This window comes from Strongylocentrotus purpuratus, unplaced genomic scaffold, assembly GCF_000002235.5.
Source record: "Strongylocentrotus purpuratus isolate Spur 01 unplaced genomic scaffold, Spur_5.0 spur5_scaffold_2, whole genome shotgun sequence".
NCBI lineage: Eukaryota > Metazoa > Echinodermata > Echinoidea > Camarodonta > Strongylocentrotidae > Strongylocentrotus > Strongylocentrotus purpuratus.
The window spans coordinates 8497181-8516074 of record NW_022145605.1 but is presented as its reverse complement, the minus strand read 5'-3'; the positions used below and the strand labels follow the sequence as shown (position 1 = coordinate 8516074).

Below are 18894 nucleotides of genomic sequence, written 5' to 3'. Positions count from 1 at the left end.
TGCAGACTTTATTTTTGTATGTAACCGCCTTATCTACGTAGACTTTAATATCGTGCTTAGCGGAATATACATGTAAATGTTTTAGCGGGTTGCCGCGAAATGTCAGTCTACCCCGCACGCACGGGGAATTCCAGGTAACCTTTGAACTTCATGAGTCACATTCATGAGTACCTTCCATTGTGGGAACATTAATGTCGGAACAGACAATGGCGTAGCCTTTCCTGTCCCTTTTTATGGATGGGGAGGGGGACAATGGTTTTCCTACATATCATGTTGCGTGTTGGGACTTGGCATTTACTTTTAATTTACCCCCCCCCCCCCGGCCCCTCCATAATTTTCTGCTTTATCCGCGCACTACCTTGAATTCGATTGGTGGCCGAGCCATGCTGCCTATCCCCCTCCCAACAGTAACATTTACATTATTTCATCATCTTCTAATTTCTTTCTCTTGTTTACATTAGCTTATTCAGTTTCCAAAATGATACCCTTTTAATACAGAGTTATAGTTCTGAGAACACACGGCATGTAAAAATCATTCAACGTTGTGATTAATTACATCAAGTCAAGTAGATGTAAAAATATTTATTCAGGAAGTATATCAATATTTGCATGTTTCACTTTCTATATGGGTAAATTAAATGAAAGGTACCGGGAGCAGGCGCGTACGCAAGGGGTGGGGGGGAGTTTGGGGTCAACCCCCCCCCCCTCAAAAAAATTGTGTGTGTTTTGGGGTCAACCCCCCCCCCCCCTCAAAACAAAATTGTGTGTGTTTTGGAGGAAACCCGTTCCCCCTCATTTTTGTTACCCCCCCCCCCCCCCCCCCCCCCCTCAACGGAACGAAATGTCGATCGGTCAATTTTTCAAATTTCCGGACCAAAAAAAAAATGTGCTCTGGCTGAGTCGTTGCGAAATTTTCAGCGGGATTTTAAAATTTTAACCCCCCCCCCCCCCCCCCCCCCCTTCGAAAAAGCCCTGCGTATGCGCCTGACCGGGAGCCGTCTTGTCATTCTCTTTTCACCCTTTAAAAAAATACTTTGTGACACTAAGCCGTTTGCATGATAGATTTGGACTCAAAGACACAGCCTTGGAATGTTTCGATCCTACCTCACTAACAGAACTCAGTCTGTTTTTGTTAGCGACTGTGAGTCACATGTCAGCTCTTCGAACTTCGGAGTACCCCAAGGATCTGTTATCGGTCCGTTAGCATTTACACTTTTCTCGTCTCCATTAGAGGATGTCATTAAACACCATGGCATATCGTGTATGACTTATGCAGACGACACTCAAATTCACCTCGTGCTAAAGAAGGATAACCATGCATGCTGTTGCTCTACAAAGACTCAGTGCATGTTTTACAGACATTAAGATTGGTCCATACAGAATGGATTGAAATTAAATGAAAATAAGACGGAGTGTATACACTTTGTTAGCAGACATAGGACTTGTAGTCCGATTGATGATGTATGTCTTGATGGTACTGACATAGAATGTTCTACAGGTGCTAGAAACCTTGGGGTCACATTTGATAATAATCTATCTCTGAAGACTCATGTGAACAATGTATGCAGATCTGCCTCATTTGCGTTGCATAAAATCGGTAGCATCCGTCAGTTTCTTACTAAAAAGACCACCCAGAGACTTGTTCAGTCACTGGTCATGTCTCGTATTGACTTTTGCAACAGTCTTCTGTATGGTCTTCCTGATGCACAAATTAACAAATTGCAGAGAGTACAAAATTCAGCTGCCAGACTTATTGCAAAGCGTCGTTCACGTGAGTCCATCACTCCACTGTTTAGGGAGCTTCACATGCTAAGAGTCCGGGAACGAATTGATTTTAAGATCCTCTTGCTGACTTTCCAATGTTTGACAAAAACAGCTCCAGTCTACCTTCAAAGGCTGATATCAGAATACTTACCTTCCCGCAACCTGCGCTCAAACAAGAAATCACTCTTAATAGTTCCTGCCACCAATACCCAGTCTTATGGTTCCCGAACTTTTTATGCAGCATCCCCTCAACTCTGGAACAATTTACCTCAATGTATAAAACAAGCAGATTCAACAGACAAATTCAAATCCATGTTAAAAACCTACTTTTTTGTTAAATAGCCTTTTTCATTTGCATATGCAGCCCCCTCGATTGTCCACTATCTATTATGTATAACTTAATATTTTGCTGTAATTCCTTCTCTTTCTATTTTTCTTAAGCGCTTAGAGACATATTTTGTGATAAGCGCTATACAAATGTTGTTAATTATTATTATTATTAACATTTATTTTCCCCCTTGTTTTCTAATTTTGTTCATCTGTTTAATATAGTTAGGCTTTCAAAATATCGCCCACACCCTTTTTGTCATGTACATCCTGGAGAAGACAAGTATTAAATGTGATTAATTAAATCAAGTCAAGTTGTGTTATAATAATAGAGAAGTTTTAAAATTCTACTGCAAGTCGACTTTCAGAGCACTAATTCGACAAGAGCTAAACAGTATACTAGAATTGTACCATTCGACACTGTAATACTTGATTGTTACATTTCCTAAGATGTTTTTTTTTTGTTGGCTTACCCACATTTCCATGCCCGTGTGATTGACCGGTGGGGGGAGGGGGGGGAGGGGGGAGGGGCACATCATGGATGGGGATTTCCCGTAACGTTATCGCGAAAGGCCGCCATAATAATAAGAGAGGCAACATGGAAAGGGTGGGGTGATACTAGTCTTACTAAGTTAGTTGACGAGTAACGATGGGAGCAGGGAGAGTCTGTGAAGCACAGGCGCCGGAAAAAGTGGTCGGACCATAATTTAATTCATTAAAACCCCTGAGCTTCCGGGGGCTCCGCTCCCCTGACCAGGGGCGGATCCAGCCGGCGCCGCAGGGGAGGGGGCCCAATTCGTGAGAAAATATTTAGCGGCGAAACAGCCGGCCGATAATTCGCTCAGTGAGGGAGGGGGGGGGGGGGGGGGGTAGTGACCACTCATTTTTTTATTGTTGGGGGGGGGGCCTCGAAAATTTGAAAAATCGCACCCCCCCCCCTTGAGCGCCAGGATAGGGGGCCCATCTCCAAAGAAAAGGTATTTCACATGTTTTTTCCCAGGGATGGAGGCCCGCCGCCTCCCTCCCACTGGATCCGCCACTGCCCCCTGACTCCCGCCCAGGCAAAGCCTTTGGACCCGACGTCAATTTACGCTCCACTCACTTCGGTCGCTACGCTCTACCCAGGGAGGTGAAAGAAATGAGTCGAAACTCTTGTAATTTATTCAAACTCATTCGTGAGTTTTAAAGCGTAACAATGGGATGTGTAACATTCCACATGGCTTTGAAGTTCCATGCTCCGAACCGCGCTTCCACCGCGCTTTCGGAAGCCAGGCACCAGTTTTACATTTATTACAAAATATTAAATAACCGGCAAAATTGCAGTGTAAATCAAAAACTTTATATTGGGATTTTATTGGGAATAGTGCATCAAACAAATTTTCAAATTTAGAATTCCGTCCTTCCTATAATTTGTGTGCCAGAGTTGGTAAAAGAAAAATTACATCTTGACAAAAACTCAATATTTTAGGATGATGCACTAATTTGTGCATGCTTTAATGTCCCGTTATTTGATCCATGATTTACAATCTTCAACAACATTAAGTTTGCTGATGCGTGTTTTCGCTTGTTTTTTTGTATTTTTCAAGGTAAAAAAGGATGAAATTACACAAGTTTGTGTTCGCTTGTTCTACTCTTTACACATTCCATAATGGATGAGAAATCATTGGAAGGGACAGCGAACAGTTACTGTGATACCATTTTCAGATGTAGGAATTCTTAATCCTGAAATTTCATGCGCTCTTTTATCTCACCACCTGGTCAACAGTTGCAGATTAGCGCATAACTTTTCGGCGGCTTGGAGCATGCAGGGGTCAAAGGAGAGCGGCTTAATTTCAGTCCTTCTCTATCACTTTATCAGGTCCCTGCTCTACCTGCAGATCGTTAATACTCCATTTTGAAAAACGTTCCGCGAGGCGTTCATGTAGTCATGTAAGAGTGTTGGTGAACTAGTGATGCAGATATTTTTTTCTCTCCCCCTCCCCCTGGCCCCTCCCCCTCCCCCACAAAAAAACGTGTTTGCTCATTACTGCCCCTGAAAGGTGAGCCCTCAGCCATGTTTGCCCCCCCCCCATCCCAAACTGCTTATGGAGCGAATCATCAAGTTATTTTCTTTCCCTCTCTACCCCCCCCCCTCCTCTGTTTCTCTCCCCCCCCCCCCCCCCCCCCCCCCCTCCCCCCCCCCCCCCCCCCCACGGTCTGCCGTTCCGTCTCTCTCACACACATCTACGCATACCCACTAATACATGTGTCATCATTATTCTTTGCATTGTATGATTGTTTATATACTGTCATTATTGGGATCAGAGGCGGTGGAGCGACTTTCAAGGTGGGGGGGGGGGGCAACAACAAAAGGGCACTTTCTGGAAAAAGGGCACCTTCAAAGGGAAATCTCAAAGCGAAAATATACAATTTTTTAGACATTGGTATATACCCCTATACTGTGATTACATTATCAGGGATGATTTCCATATTTGTTTCTCTTTATACATCATATAAGATATTGCTTAAGCATCATACTTTGCAGTTGCGTGTCATGGTCTGAAAATTCATTTGCGAGCGAGGACAAATTTTAAGATTTGTGAGGTCGCAGTGCGAAAAATTACATCTTATAAAGAGGAATAACCCAATCCTGATGGGATTATAAGCACATTCTCAAAGACTGAACAGACCTTTGATAAGTTACATTATTATAACATCTATAACTACGAGCGAGCGTAGCGAGCGAGCTATGGGGAAAATTGCTCTCAGTCGCTTGAAATTAGGGGCCATTTATGACGAGAGGAAAAGGGGACACTTAGCGAAAGGGTTAAGACTCTTATTAGAAAAGAAAAGGAGCACGTGTCAAAGTACAAAGGCTAATTATCATAGGTGAAAATGGTGCACTTCTTACACCTAAAAAAAGAGGCACGCACCGGGGATGAAAAGAGATTTTATGAGAATGTGTAATGGGCATTTGTCAAAGGAAAAGAGTCACCCATTTAGATTTGTATAGGGGCATTTATAAAAAGTGAAAAGGGGCATTTAGGAAAAATGGATAGGTTCCTTATTAGAAAGGGAAAAGGGGCACTTATCATTGTTAAAAGGGTAATTATCAGAGGTGAAAAGGGGCACTTATTGCATTTGAAAAGGGGTCCTACCATACATGAAAAGAGGCACTTATGAGTATGAAAAAGGGGCACTAATGATAAAGGGAAATGTGCATTTGCTAAAAGAAAAGGGGTACCGATCGGATTTTAATAGGGGCATTTATCGGAGGTGAAAGGGGGCCTTATGAGAAGGGGGAAGTGGCTCTTATTAAAAAAGAAAAAGGGGCACATGTTAAATAAACGGGGCACTTTTCAAAGATGAAAAGGTGTACTTATGAAAAGGGGAAGGGGCACTTATAAGAAGGAAAAAGAGCATTTATTAGGAAGGAAAAGGGGGACGTGTCAAAATTAAAGGGGCATTTATAAGAAATGAGCACTTATCAGGAGGGGAAGAGGCACTTGTCAAAGTAAAACGAGTATCTCTCAGAATGGAATAGGCTCATTTACAAGAGATGAAAAGGGGGCACTAATGAGAGTGAAAATGAACATATTTCGTAGATGAAAAGGAGCATTTATGAGAAGGGAAAGGGGCTTTTTTTAAATGGGGGCACTTATCATTATGAAACGGGGCACTTATTAAAAGGAAGGGGGGTGCATGTGAAAATATAAGGTACGCTTATCCTAGTTAAAAAGAGTAGTTATTAAAAGGGGAAGGGGCACTTTTTACAAAGGAAAAGGGGAACCTCTCAGATTTTAATAGGGCAATTATCAGAGGTAGAGGGGGCGCTTATGAACAGTGAAAAGGAGCGCTTCTCGTACCTGAAAAGGAGGACTTACTAGAATTAAAAAAGGTAGTTATGAGAATGGAAAATGAACACTAATTGCAAAGGAAAATGGGAACTTGTCAAAGTAAAAGGGGTAGGCCTACGTGTCAAAATAAAAGGGGCATTTATCAGAGTTGGAAAGGGGAAGAGGTACTTGTCAAAGTAAAAGGGGCACTTTTCCTAAAGGGACACTTCTTTAATACAAAGTTAAAGGGGCACTTTACCTATGTAAAAAGGGGCACTCAGTTTTGGGGTACTAAAAAAGTGGGGGCCTCCCCTGCCCCCCTCCCCTCCCCCCTCCACCCCCTGGAGAGCCGCCTCTGATTGTGATGTGTTGTTGTTAAGAAATTCAAATTCAAATTCAAATTCAATTCAATATTGGCAACAACTAATTCACTCGCGTTATCATATTATACGAGAATTAAGGAGCCGATTACTCAACTATGCTTTACCCGATAATGTACGTAGGCAAAAATGAGAATCGTTTTATTTTCAATGAAACAAAATGCTGGAATTCCTTACCAATCTATTAAAAGACAATTCAGAAACATTACAAACTTAAAAGTTGAACTTCATCACTTGAGACTCGATCAAGATAAGCACATAGTACATTGCCACTTGATGGTAAAAAAAAATCAATTAGTATCTCCGATGTAAATGTACGTTCGCTAAACAAAAATGTTGATTCCTTAAAGTTGTTATATGAAGATTGCGTTATTAGTTCAGATTCGATGTAATTGCATTATCAGAAGTATGGAGAGTTTTAGAAAATTAGAAAAATCAACCTTGGAAATGGAAAGTTATTTATTGCAGGTAAAGTGCCGGGATGGTAGAGAAAGAGGAGGAGGGGTAGGAGCTTATATTCGTTCTAATTTGAAATACGTCGTGAAAGATTATACAGTGAAGCATACAGAATCAATCTGGTTTGAAATAAACAATGGAGAATTTCAGAAGGTGATGGTAGGTGTTTTATATAGGAAACCAAATACAGATGTTAAAGAGTTTCAAGAAAGTCTTCTCACAGTTTTAGAAGACATTAAAGTCGACAGACGCAATACCATTATAATAGGAGATTTCAATATAAATTCATTAAGTTCAGACGGAACAACAGAAGGGTTTTCAACAGCGATGAAATGCGTAGGAATGGAGCAGAAAATAAAACATCCAACAAGAGTAACCAGTGAGTCTGTAACCTTATTAGACCATATACACTAATATGAACAAGTATGATAATCACTCGGGTGTTATAGAATGTGATATTTCTGATCACTACCCTGTGTTCATGATTTTAGAAAATCCATGTAATTTGAAGCAGCTGCATTATCCACAGACTGTAACTTACAGATGTTATAAAAACTATGATGTACAAAACTTTAAAGATGATCTAGCTGGACAAGACTGGCAACATTTCAATAGCTGTGAAGATGTTAACATGGCATATTCCATTTTTCTTAATTTGTTTAATAATGTTTGTAATAAACATGCACCAATCAGAGAGAAAAGAAGCTGCAAAGGACGCGCTTATAAGAAACCTTGGATAACCAAATCAATAATGAAGTCTGTTCGAAAAGAAAAAAAAATTGTTTTTAAAAGTAAGGAAATCTAATTTTGATGTAAGTGATGTACAACAATTTCGTAACTACAGAAATGTATTAACGACTGTTCTTCGCAATGCCAAGAGAAATTATTACAGTGGTTTGCTAACTGAGAACAGCAATAACACTAGTAAAACATGGAACATCATAAATGAATTACTATCTGGGAGAAATAAAAGTAACAAAGGTACTAAGGTAGAAAAACTTATAAGGCGTATTAATGGAAATGATAAAGTTCTAACAACTGAATCTGAAATTACCAATGAATTTAATGATTTCTTTGTAAACATCGGTCCAAATCTAGCATCAGCAATACCAAATGTACCCACATTATTTGAAGAAACGCATGATATTTTATATTACCATCAGTACGGATTTAGGAAAAAGTATAGTACTAAATTATAATTAATTAATGTTATGAATACGGTATTGAAAAGTATAGACGAAGGATGTGTTACGCTTGGTGTGTTTCTTGACTTTCAAAAGGCTTTTGACACAATAAACCATAACATATTATTTAAAAAAAGCTATCACATTATGGCATCCGAGGACATGCACTGAAATGGCTAGAAAGCTATCTTAGTGACAGAATGCAGTTTGTGAAATACAAAGAGTCATCATCAGAAAGTAGATATATCAAATTCGGTGTACCACAAGGTTCTGTCTTAGGACCAACTCTGTTTTTAATCTATATAAATGACTTGCCAACTGTGACAAATTATTTCAATTTCAGACTATTTGCAGATGATTCTAATATTTTTCATACTTTCCCAAAGGTGTAGATCAAATAGATGAGTGTACTGTGAAGTAAATGAAAATTTAAAATCAATACAAAATTGGTGCACTGCAAATAAGCTTACTATCAATGCGTCAAAAACCAATTTCATGTTCTTCAGTAGTCGTAGAAGAAAGGTTGTGCTTAAAGGGAGATTAACAATATCTGGGGCAGAATTAAGAGAAGTGGAGGAAGCGACATTTGTTAGCATTACCATTGACAGACATTAATTTAACATGGAATTCACATATAAAATATGTTAATGACTGTAGGCCTATACGGAGAAAGGTCGGTATCCTCTTTAAATTACGGCACTTTGTCCCTAAACATATATTGATACTGATGTATAAAGCTCTAATACAGCCACATATTACATATGGCATCGAGGTTTGGGGTAGTACTTATAAATCACACTTGAATTGTATATTATACTCAAAAGATGGCTGTACGTGCTATACTATCAAGCCACATCGTTCTCATACTAATGCACTGTTTCATATGACCTCAAATTGTTGAATGTTTTTAAATTGCATAAATTATCTATTTGTACTTTTGTGTTTGATTTGATAAATGAACGATTACCTCATTCCTATGATACAACATGAATATTCCACAAGACAAAAAACGGGTCGACAATTACGTCTTCCTTTATTCAAAACAGACCACGGAAAGTTTTCTGTTTCGTTTGGTGGAAGTAATTTTTGGAATATGTTTCCTACTGATCTAAGAATTTAGAGATCAAGAACCTCTTTTCGTAAAAAACTTACTAAATTACTAAGTGAAAACCACGAATCATAACCTCGTTACTATATAGTTAACCAGTCTCATTTTAATATTATACACAAATCTTATTTATAAGATTTGGAAACCCATATGTATTTTTAAATTAACTTTATTTTAGGCTTTAGATAACGAGAGTCAGACTCGACTAGCACATGTGCTATTTTTTACTCTATTTTACCATCGATCACAGACTCATTGTAAATAGTCATTTTACTCTCGAAGCAAAGTTTACTTTATATTTGTCATAATGTACATGTATAACGCTGTAGAACATGTATTTTTTATAATTCATGTCATGCATTTATGTTATATTGACATTGTCATTGTACATTTATCTTTTGTTTCAATGTTTTCAATGGTGGTGAATAAATAAATTCAATTCAATAAATTCAATTCAATTCAATTAAGTGATGCATGTATATATATATATATATAAATATATATATATATATATATATATATATATATATGTATATATATATATATATATATATATATATATATATATATATATATATATATATATACAGGCCATTATTCAAATTCATATACATTGATTAACTTCTTAATGAATGTAATTAGTGATATTACGTTTATGTTGTTATTCTCAACCCCAAAGAGGCTTATCTTGTTTGTGCTTGTATCCTTTGATTATTTTATTTTATTTTTATGGAGTATTATCAAACAGACTGTAAAAGGACCCCATTTCATATGGGTCGATCATCCTATCAAGTTATCATCATTATATTGTTTCATTTTACTCTTTGTATTTATGTTATACCAAACTTGACTAAAAAATCAAATAGAATTGAAATAATATATATTTTGTTTCAATTTTAAAAAAAGACGCAGGCGGCCAGCTCGAGATGAATGAAAGGATCGAGAGCTTTTACCAGAGCTAGATCTCATGTAGAGATTCGAGAGGGCGTGGTAGTTATTTCGCGCAAAGTAAATAAAATGGGGCCAAACGGATTGTTCCCAGAAACGCTTCTACATTTAGCAAGATCATTGGCCCAAATCCCAGATCTGAAATGGCTAAAGGTAAGATGATATGATATGACATTCATGTTTCACTTTTATTTGTTTGTTTGTTATTTTAGTGGTGGAATACATGTTTGGAGTTATGTTTTAAGCGCAGTGTCGATTCCAATGGTAAATTAAACAAGTGTCCCATTTATAGAGTTTAATGTAGGCCTAGGTCAAATTGCAATAACATTGACAACATGAATTAGATCTATGATGTGGAGGGGGGGGGGGGGATATAGGATATGATGTGTTGTGACAGCAGGTGATGGTGCAGACAACGTGACAACAAAGTAATTTAATTCAGTGGTCTGGGCGAATTTCTTCAGCTTGGTTCTTATTTTCATTATTAAATTGTTGAGAAAATTATGACTTGATCTAGAGTAAAGTAGCCCGTTTTCGGCCACTTAAGACAAAATCCTATTTTTAGGACTCTTTACTTCCTATTTATTATCATTTCTTGTTCAAATCATGAAGCAAATATTATTATTATTTACACAAAAAAAGAATCCCAGAAAAAAATCACGAATTGCCATGACAATATCCATTTCAATTTTCACTGTTTTGGAGCCCGTTATCGGCCGAGCGTTTCAGTTTACGGCCGCATGTACAAAGTCAATAGGAAGCGCTCGCGCGCGCCGTGCGTTTCCGCGCTGATGTACAGCACAAGCGGGCGGAGCAGGTATCCCACGCCGGAGCTCCCTGGTGCTCGCCTGGCCGAAGACGGGCACAGCGGTGATCGGAAGTTGGAATCTGAATTAGATAGAGATATCGTGTGTGCGTCGCGGTGTGCGGCTGCATTGATTTAATACATGCGATGACATACTTTTGAGCTTGCGACTAGCACAAAATCGGGCTTTAAATCTGAAAAATACTTGAAATAAAGCTCATTTTATGGTACCCATATTTCTTACAGACACGCGTAAGATACTCGATTTTTCAGATTTGGGTAGCGGGACCGGCGATTACATCGCTAAAATGTGATATTTTAGGATATATTTTCCATTGCAAATGTGGTTCTTCAGTGACACTGGCATGGTATGGTATGTGTGGGATATGTGTTATGCTATTATGCGATGTATTTTAGAGTGATTTTACCTTGTATCCAACCAATCGGCCGAAAACGGGAGCTGGCCGATTACGGGCTCCTTTACTCTAGATCTAACATTAGGGTGTCTGATCGCGCACCCGATGTTGTGTGCTAAAATACTTCCCATAGAGATTGCACGCATCCCTATGCAGTCTATGTGCATTGCGTGACCATGAAAATTGGTCAATGATTTTATGAAAAAAAATTGAAATTCAAACCTTTGGGGCTTGTGATCCTGAAGGTGAAACTCAAAAAATCAGGTGTCATATGAAAGAGCAGGTTTTTCTCCATATTCCCCAAAGGGGCGCACCCCCGAAATTCTAAAAATATCGTGGTCAAAACAGCGATTTAAATGTTGTTTGCATCCTAGCTCCAAAATTTGCCACTTTCCTGAGCTGCGCCCCCCGAGCTTATGTCCGATTAGACGTAAGGAAAATATGTATGCACTTATTTTTTCGCTAGCCCCAAGAGATCACTCGCCCCAACAGTTTAAAAAAACCCTTCCCACATTTTTGGAATCAGCTAATGAGGGAGGCGTGAGCTCCGCTCAGTCCAAACCATGGTTACATCGCGTAACATGTGCGCTTATAGTGAATGGAAGTATGGAGGCCATTCGCACCATAAACCCCGGAAGTGAATACACGTTATAGTCAATGGCAATATCGCGGAGACAACGTGCACGTTGTCTCCGCGATATTGCCATTGACTATAACGTGTATTCACTTCTGGGTTCTATGGCGCGAATGGCTAGCCATACTAGTCAATGGCACATATCGCGGAGACAGCGTGGCTCAAGCTGCAAGTTGCGCATGACATGCGTACGCTATGCATACGCTTGCATATCGCGCGATACAGCTGTTTGGCTAAATTTAGCAAAACAACATAACTCTGCATGTACGTCTTTTTCGTCGATTCTGAGCAAAATGCTATGAATATTTCAGCGTTTCGAAGGGGCTGTATCTTTTGATAGAAACATCGGTGAGACTTGAAATTTGAAATGTATTATTCTGATTACATTTTTAATTCAAATATTAAACAACAATGGTGAAAAACGATCTCAAATTGAAAATTGAAAAATCGTTCAGACACCCTATGAAAATTTAGAAACTAAGAAAGTCGACTTATCCATGGCCATGTCCATATTTTTTGGTGGACAAGATTAAAAGGACTAAAAGGGGGTGATCCAAGGCAATTATTGGTTAACGCCATCTACGACACGTAAACGTAAACGAATAGACTTGATTAATGGTCAGCGTGCTAGCGTTCGAGAAACAGACCAAAGTTCTCCTCACGCTTCGGTTTGCGTATGTTTCGCACAAGAATACTGCGGTCATGTCGTCCGTAGTCGTATTATACCTGATTTGCCCCGAGTCAGGCCACGGGAAAGACACGTAGTCTCGTCGTGCTACACCCCATTTAAAGGCAAGCTACGCTTTGTATTAAACAAAAGTAAATCTTGATTTTGAAAATGACGGATGGGAATTTCGACCCACTTTCTAACTAATGATATTACAACAAAAAGTATATATAAGAGTATATTATAACAATTATTTTGTTGTTAACCTCCATGAGATGTTGAAGCCTTTAATATTATCTATCCCATAATAAATATAATGTGACAAGGGGAGGTTATGTGTTTTGCATAATGAGCTGATAATGAAATATGTTTGATGATGATACAGGTGCAGCAACTGTTGCAGATGTGTCCCCAGATACCCGCTGTGGGAGGAGGGCTGTGCAGGATAGACCAGCGTAGGCAGGATGCTATGGTGGCGCTGGGGGTCTTCCTACTCGAATCAGACCTCAAGGTAATCATCTACTTTACCCCACTGAGTCTGACATAATAATAATAATAATAATAAAAACGATCCTTATAAAGTGCTTACCACCGAAGTCTCTAAAGCACTATAACAAACAAAATACCATGATAAACAGTTACATTTCAAACAAAACAAGAAATTACAAATAAACCTACAAATTACAATACATATGAAATATACATCAATGTGAACAGGGGAAGTTAATTTTCAAAAGCAATTTTGAATAAATGTGTCTTCAGACAAGTTTTGAATTGGTTGACAGTCTGACAGTTTTTGACATGTACAGGAATGTTTGTTTCAATGTTCAGCATGACTGGATCTTCTAAATTTTAGGGCTAAAATATATCAGCTTACCTTCTTTAAACTAGCATCATCATGTTTACTTTGTTTAATTGGTATTTTGGTAATAAAACATGGAAATTGCCCCTGAATTGAATGTGCAGAAACAATGTGGAAAAGTTTTAATATTGCCAATTTTTTTATTTATAATCAGTATTTGAATTCTTTCAGATGTTGGGAAGTCGCAGAGTTCAGTGGTTAATGCATTTTTTAAAATTATTTATTATTTTTTATTTTTCATTTGTGTGTGGGTATGTGTGTCTGGGGGGGGGGGGGGAGGAGGAAATTGAGTGGTTTCAAATGCTATATCTTAGTGCAACGAAAATAGTCACGAAATGTGCAGCATTCTCGCCCTTTGTTCGCATGCATATGATAAATTTGGGCTTTTAGCCAACCACTAGATATGAGTCTTATTCAAGGTTAACAGAATCACCATAGAAGTGCCTATGAAATATTACACCTCACAAATATATTGTCTTTTCCCCCTCAATATTTTTTAAGATTTAGAGAAGAGAAACAGAAATTGTTTTTGATAGATATTTGGTACAAATGAATGTTTTGTTTGCCTTTTTATTTCCATGCAGTTCAAGGACGAGCTGGTTCCATATTTCATTAGTCTTGTGAGATGCATACCCAATGCACAATGGATTGAAGAAACAGGATACAGGGTTATTGATGGTAAGAACCATATCAATGTTTACGTTTTAATTCATTTCATTCATTTTCATCCTAACATAAATTAAAACAATATAACATGTTGACATGTGCAGTGCATGGGTGATAAACAGTTTAAACAAACTTTAATACAGAAATGAACTGTGTGACATGACTTGGATCATAAAGAAGTAACCATCTTCCATAATTTACGATAAATGTCATAGTTATATTTTTTTCTTCTTAATTATCAAACACGTGAATGTTACCAGTATAAGAATTCACAGCGGAGCTGCTAACCATTCCTTTTTTAATTTTTTTTTTTACCATCCCATCTAAAAAAATATATTTTTGTTTAAAATCATTGATTGTAAATTGTATGAACCCTAGATTCCTTCCTTTGTCTGAGAAACTTTGGTGCAAGCGAAAGAGTAATTAATCTTCTGATATACAATATAGGCTATTCATCATTTTGCCTTGAGGGAAACCCTTTAGCTTTTGCTTTGAAAGATTGGTTGGTAGGTATGAGGTGGAGGTCCTGTTGTCTTTTTTATGTTGACATAATTATTTCAATCAATTCACCCCATAAGTTATCACTCACTTTTGTCTTTTCAGTATTACCAATGAGTGAGCGCTTTGCATTCACCATCACAACTCTTCTTTCTGACATAGCGACCAAGGATTCACACTACAGAGATCAGGTAAATACTAGCTCTCTCTCTCTCTCTCTCGCACATGCACTCGCACTCTATCAAGGAAAGGAAATGGTAAATGAAATTTACATGTAATGAATCTCTCACAGGCTCTTTTATACATGTACATACCGTTTCTGGTTGTCCTAGTTCCCCCTCCCCCTCTCTCTCTCTCTCATTGTCTTTCTCTCTTTCTCTCTCTCCCTTTCATGTGACGTGCACATTTGTCCAAAATTTGATGACTGAGCAACTAGAATATCATTGAGGATTGCCAAACTGTTCTTGTGTATTTCTTGTAATACTATCAATAAGTTTGAATCGAGGTGAAATTTACATTATTCAGCCACAAAATTAAGATTTGCATTCATTTACTACATGTACGTAGCTTTGACAAGGACTCTTTCATTTTGTTAAATAAATTTTAAACGGATATCGAAAATTACTTGATATATGTTACTCGTTATTCGTCTGTCATAAGTTTTGCACAAGTCAACTTCAGAAAATGTATAGCTAAGATAAACAAAAGAATTTGCCTGAGGACATTAAGTTAAAAGACTGTTTGCTTCAGTAAAGAGTGCAGCATATATAAGGTCCCTACATCGCACTTCACTTCATCTAATCTACCTATAGTTATCTTGATTATGTTCCAAGTTTTGTCCTCTTTGGCAGTTTGATTGATCTTTAATTTTTTTAACTGTTCTTTCAGATTTTGTCAACATTAGTTGAAGTTCTACAGGCACTATGCAGGATCTGCCAACAGCCATCAGAACATCCTCAAGGTAATGAAAGACATAATCATGGGATAAACATATTGGTTGCCATGAACCAGCATCTGAATGAATATGTAGGACCATGCAATGATTATGAAATATTGAATGGCCGTAATTGGGATACAAGGGTACAGCTCTTTTTGTAACGTGTGAATGAATGGCAACTGCGTGTATCTAAGGTCCAGCATGTATTCACTTTTTATGTCATCATAAAAAAACCTGCCTCAGTTTACCTCCTCATATCTGAATGAGGTTTATCATCAAAGGGTTAAACCAATATTGTTTTTATCTTTCATTTTTCTGAATAGTTGCTATATGCAAACACGTCATGCCCGCATTCCTGGGGATGTCCCGTGCCATAGGGCGCAGCAGCCAGGACCCATCCTGCTCTCTCCTCAGTCGGATGTACCCCTCATCCAAGCACACCGCCTCCCAGACCCCTCCCCCATCCTCCGGTTTGGACCAGACGTCCCCCATGTACAGCTCCTTCCGACTCATCGTCTCTGACGTCATGGAGCAGAAACTCCGGCAGTCCGAAGGGAGCCGACAGGACGCATTGCCTTTGGCAGACGACTCCAGGGAGGAGAGGGCGACGGAGGGACCTAGCCATCTGCTGACAGTGGTGGGGTCAAGTTTCGGTATCAGCACGGAGACATGTGAGAGCGGGAGCGATGGAGCTCAAGTGGGTTCTCTGGACCTCACCACTCCACAGCTGCAGACCATCTTGAATGTGGTAAGTAATTAGGTTAGGAAACACAGGTTCAAAATACATTATTTTTATCACTACATGGGAAGGGTCTTATGTGATTTTAGTGGGATGCTACCAAAAACTGGACTTTGTTTAGTCTTGATTTTGTCTTGTATGATTTTAATTGAATGCATATGAAAAGTGAGGTGTTTACATCGAAACTTAGTCTAGTCATAATAAAGATATGAGTGATGTCTATCTCAACTCGTTACGTGATAGAAAGGTTTTTGTTTCTCTTTCAGTGCCAGAAGATGATCAGCGGAACTCTGTTACAAAGTCTTGATGGGATGGCCCAGCAGTACGCCCTTCAACCAGGATCAAAGAAGAACCTTCCGTACAAGTCATATAGTGAAGTCATCAACGTGGTTCTGGTCTCTTTACTCAGACATCTCCTTCAACAGCATAAAGGTAGAGAATCCGACTCACGTGAGAAAAATGAGATTAAACACGACTTGCAGAATCAAATGCTAGTCTTAAATAGGCGTTTCTGACCAGTGGAAAGTCAAGGTGCATTTGATTGAACTGTTCCTTGCACTAGACCCCAACGTTGATATTGATTTGTTTTTGTTAAACTGTTATTATTGTTATTATTTTTTGATGGGGGTGGGGCAAGATAAAAGGTAGCATGGGCCAAGCTCAAGGACTCGATACATACCGGATGGTCTTGTCTCCCTGTATAATTGTGATATTCAATTGTGAACCCCTACTGTGACATGGGTGGCACATGCAAATGCCACCCCAAGAATGTAAGTGTTGAATTATTGGTTTGGACTATGAATTGCCACATTCTATTCACCTAAATGGAACAGGTACCCTCATTCTGAAGTTTATTCCCATGGACTTAATTTTAAGACCAATCTAACAAATATATACAAGAATGCCCAGTCCAAACTGTTTGTATAGAAAGGATTGTTTTGTGAATATTCCCTTGTGTATCAAATTTCAGGATTGCCAATGGGCTTCCAGACAGAGGTTCATGCGTTCGTCAGAGAACTCTTTCTATCGGGCCAAACGGAGCTGCAGGATCTGAGTGTGGAGAGCGCCACCCGTGGTCCATGCAGGTTCAACTCTCGAGAGTTGGCACTCAGGGCTAATGCAACATGTGTGGACCTTCTTGTGTGGGCAGCTAATGATGAAACAGGTAGTGATCTTCCTCATTATTCCGTCATGAATTTGCAACATGAAACTTTATATGTATGACACGCTATATTGATAATTTTGGAAGTTGTTTCCTGTAAATCCTTTCAAATATCAGTTATTGGAAGATATTAAACAAATTTATTATCATGTTGTCAAACAAATAGAAATTATTTTTAAAAATCAACCTTATCGTAATAGTCTACTGATTTATTATACATTCTTAAATATATTCACGTTATTGTAAATAGATGTCAGATGTCATCTACAACATGTTGTCATACTTTCTGATGAGATTACTATAAAGGATGGGTAGGAATGCTTCTTCATGCGATTCTTTTGTTTGTTTTTTCCTTCATGTTTTATATGCTAGGTGCTGATAGTCTTATTTCAAGGCTGACTGAGAAACTGCATTCCAGTGCTGGCAGCAAGCAACTCATAGCTGATATGCCTCTGCTTCTGTGCTCACTGCAGGTACATCATACATTAATTTTAATTTGAATATTCAATGTATATTCAATGTTTATATGCCAAACAAATAACATCCTCATGAAAACCTTGTATTTTAGCTTTCTGAGTGACTTATTTTGTCAGAAAATGCACTTTGTGCAAAACTACATGTGTGGCAAACGACCTTGCAAGAGGCTAATAATATAATGTGAACAAAGTGTTAACATACTCTATGATGATAGAAACATATTTGCTATTAGAGATAAATTTAAGTTCTGAATAATGTATTTTGTCAGTTTTTGTTGTGTTCAAAGTGAAAAGAAACTGACTCGATCCCTCCTCTCTTCATTTTGCATGATTACTGAATTCTATTCAATGTTTATCACGAGGTAATGAATGTGGATTTCAATATTCAATGTTCCAGGGTTTGGGCACTCTAGCAGAGAAGTTTCCGACGGTCGCTCACGCCACCATCGGCTCCCTCCGCGACTTTCTGATGGGGCCGTCCCGCATCATCGTCAAGCTCCACAAGCATCATGAAGTCGAGAGCAGCAAGTCTAGTGCCGGACCCACCATCAGGGTCATGGACTCCACCCTCCAGAGGGCTGGGGCTGGGAAGGATGGGCGCGGTGCTGGTGGTGGTGGTGGTGCCGGTAGTGGTGGTGGGAGTAGGAGCAGCAAGAGTGTCGGGGAGGGGTCACATCCATATGAGAGACTGAGGAATGCGGCCATGTCCAACCTCTGCAGGTATGTGTTCACAAATTTTAACAATCTTAAACCTGACTTTAATAGACTAAACTGAAATCTAGCATCTGGTTAAATTTTTTAGTGGTATACATGACAATGAATTTTAAATGTATTTAAACTTTTATCTGTTTTGAATGACGGAACCAAAAGCAGATACAATAAGCTATTATAATAATAGATAATATATTTGAGTACTTATAGATGTAACCGATATTGTTAATGAAAGTTTGTGATTGGGAACTAGTAGTAGATTCTCAATGATCCTTTATTTTTACTTTCTTTTCATTTTTGTTGTTATTACATGTATTTGCTAATGTAACTTATGCAATT

The 18894-nt window shown here is 38.6% G+C and overlaps 2 protein-coding genes across 2 annotated transcripts in view; both read left to right on the top strand.

Moving 5' to 3' along the window:
- Positions 1-10020: 10020 nt before the first annotated feature.
- LOC115926353 (phosphatidylinositol 4-kinase alpha-like) lies at positions 10021-15993 on the top strand (the record flags this gene model as incomplete). The annotated part of the gene is made up of 6 exons (XM_030990982.1): positions 10021-10135; positions 12890-13015; positions 13951-14044; positions 14636-14721; positions 15419-15491; positions 15791-15993. Coding segments are annotated over exons 1-6 (666 nt in total), but the record flags the coding sequence as incomplete, so codon positions are not given.
- The window catches only part of LOC105445366 (phosphatidylinositol 4-kinase alpha), a 32412-nt gene continuing 29511 nt past the window's right edge, over positions 15994-18894 (top strand). The window contains exons 1-5 of the mRNA XM_030991581.1: positions 15994-16215; positions 16473-16638; positions 17177-17371; positions 17741-17841; positions 18242-18564. Coding sequence (XP_030847441.1) covers positions 15994-16215; positions 16473-16638; positions 17177-17371; positions 17741-17841; positions 18242-18564 — 1007 coding nt within the window. The remainder of the gene's footprint in view (positions 16216-16472; positions 16639-17176; positions 17372-17740; positions 17842-18241; positions 18565-18894) is intronic.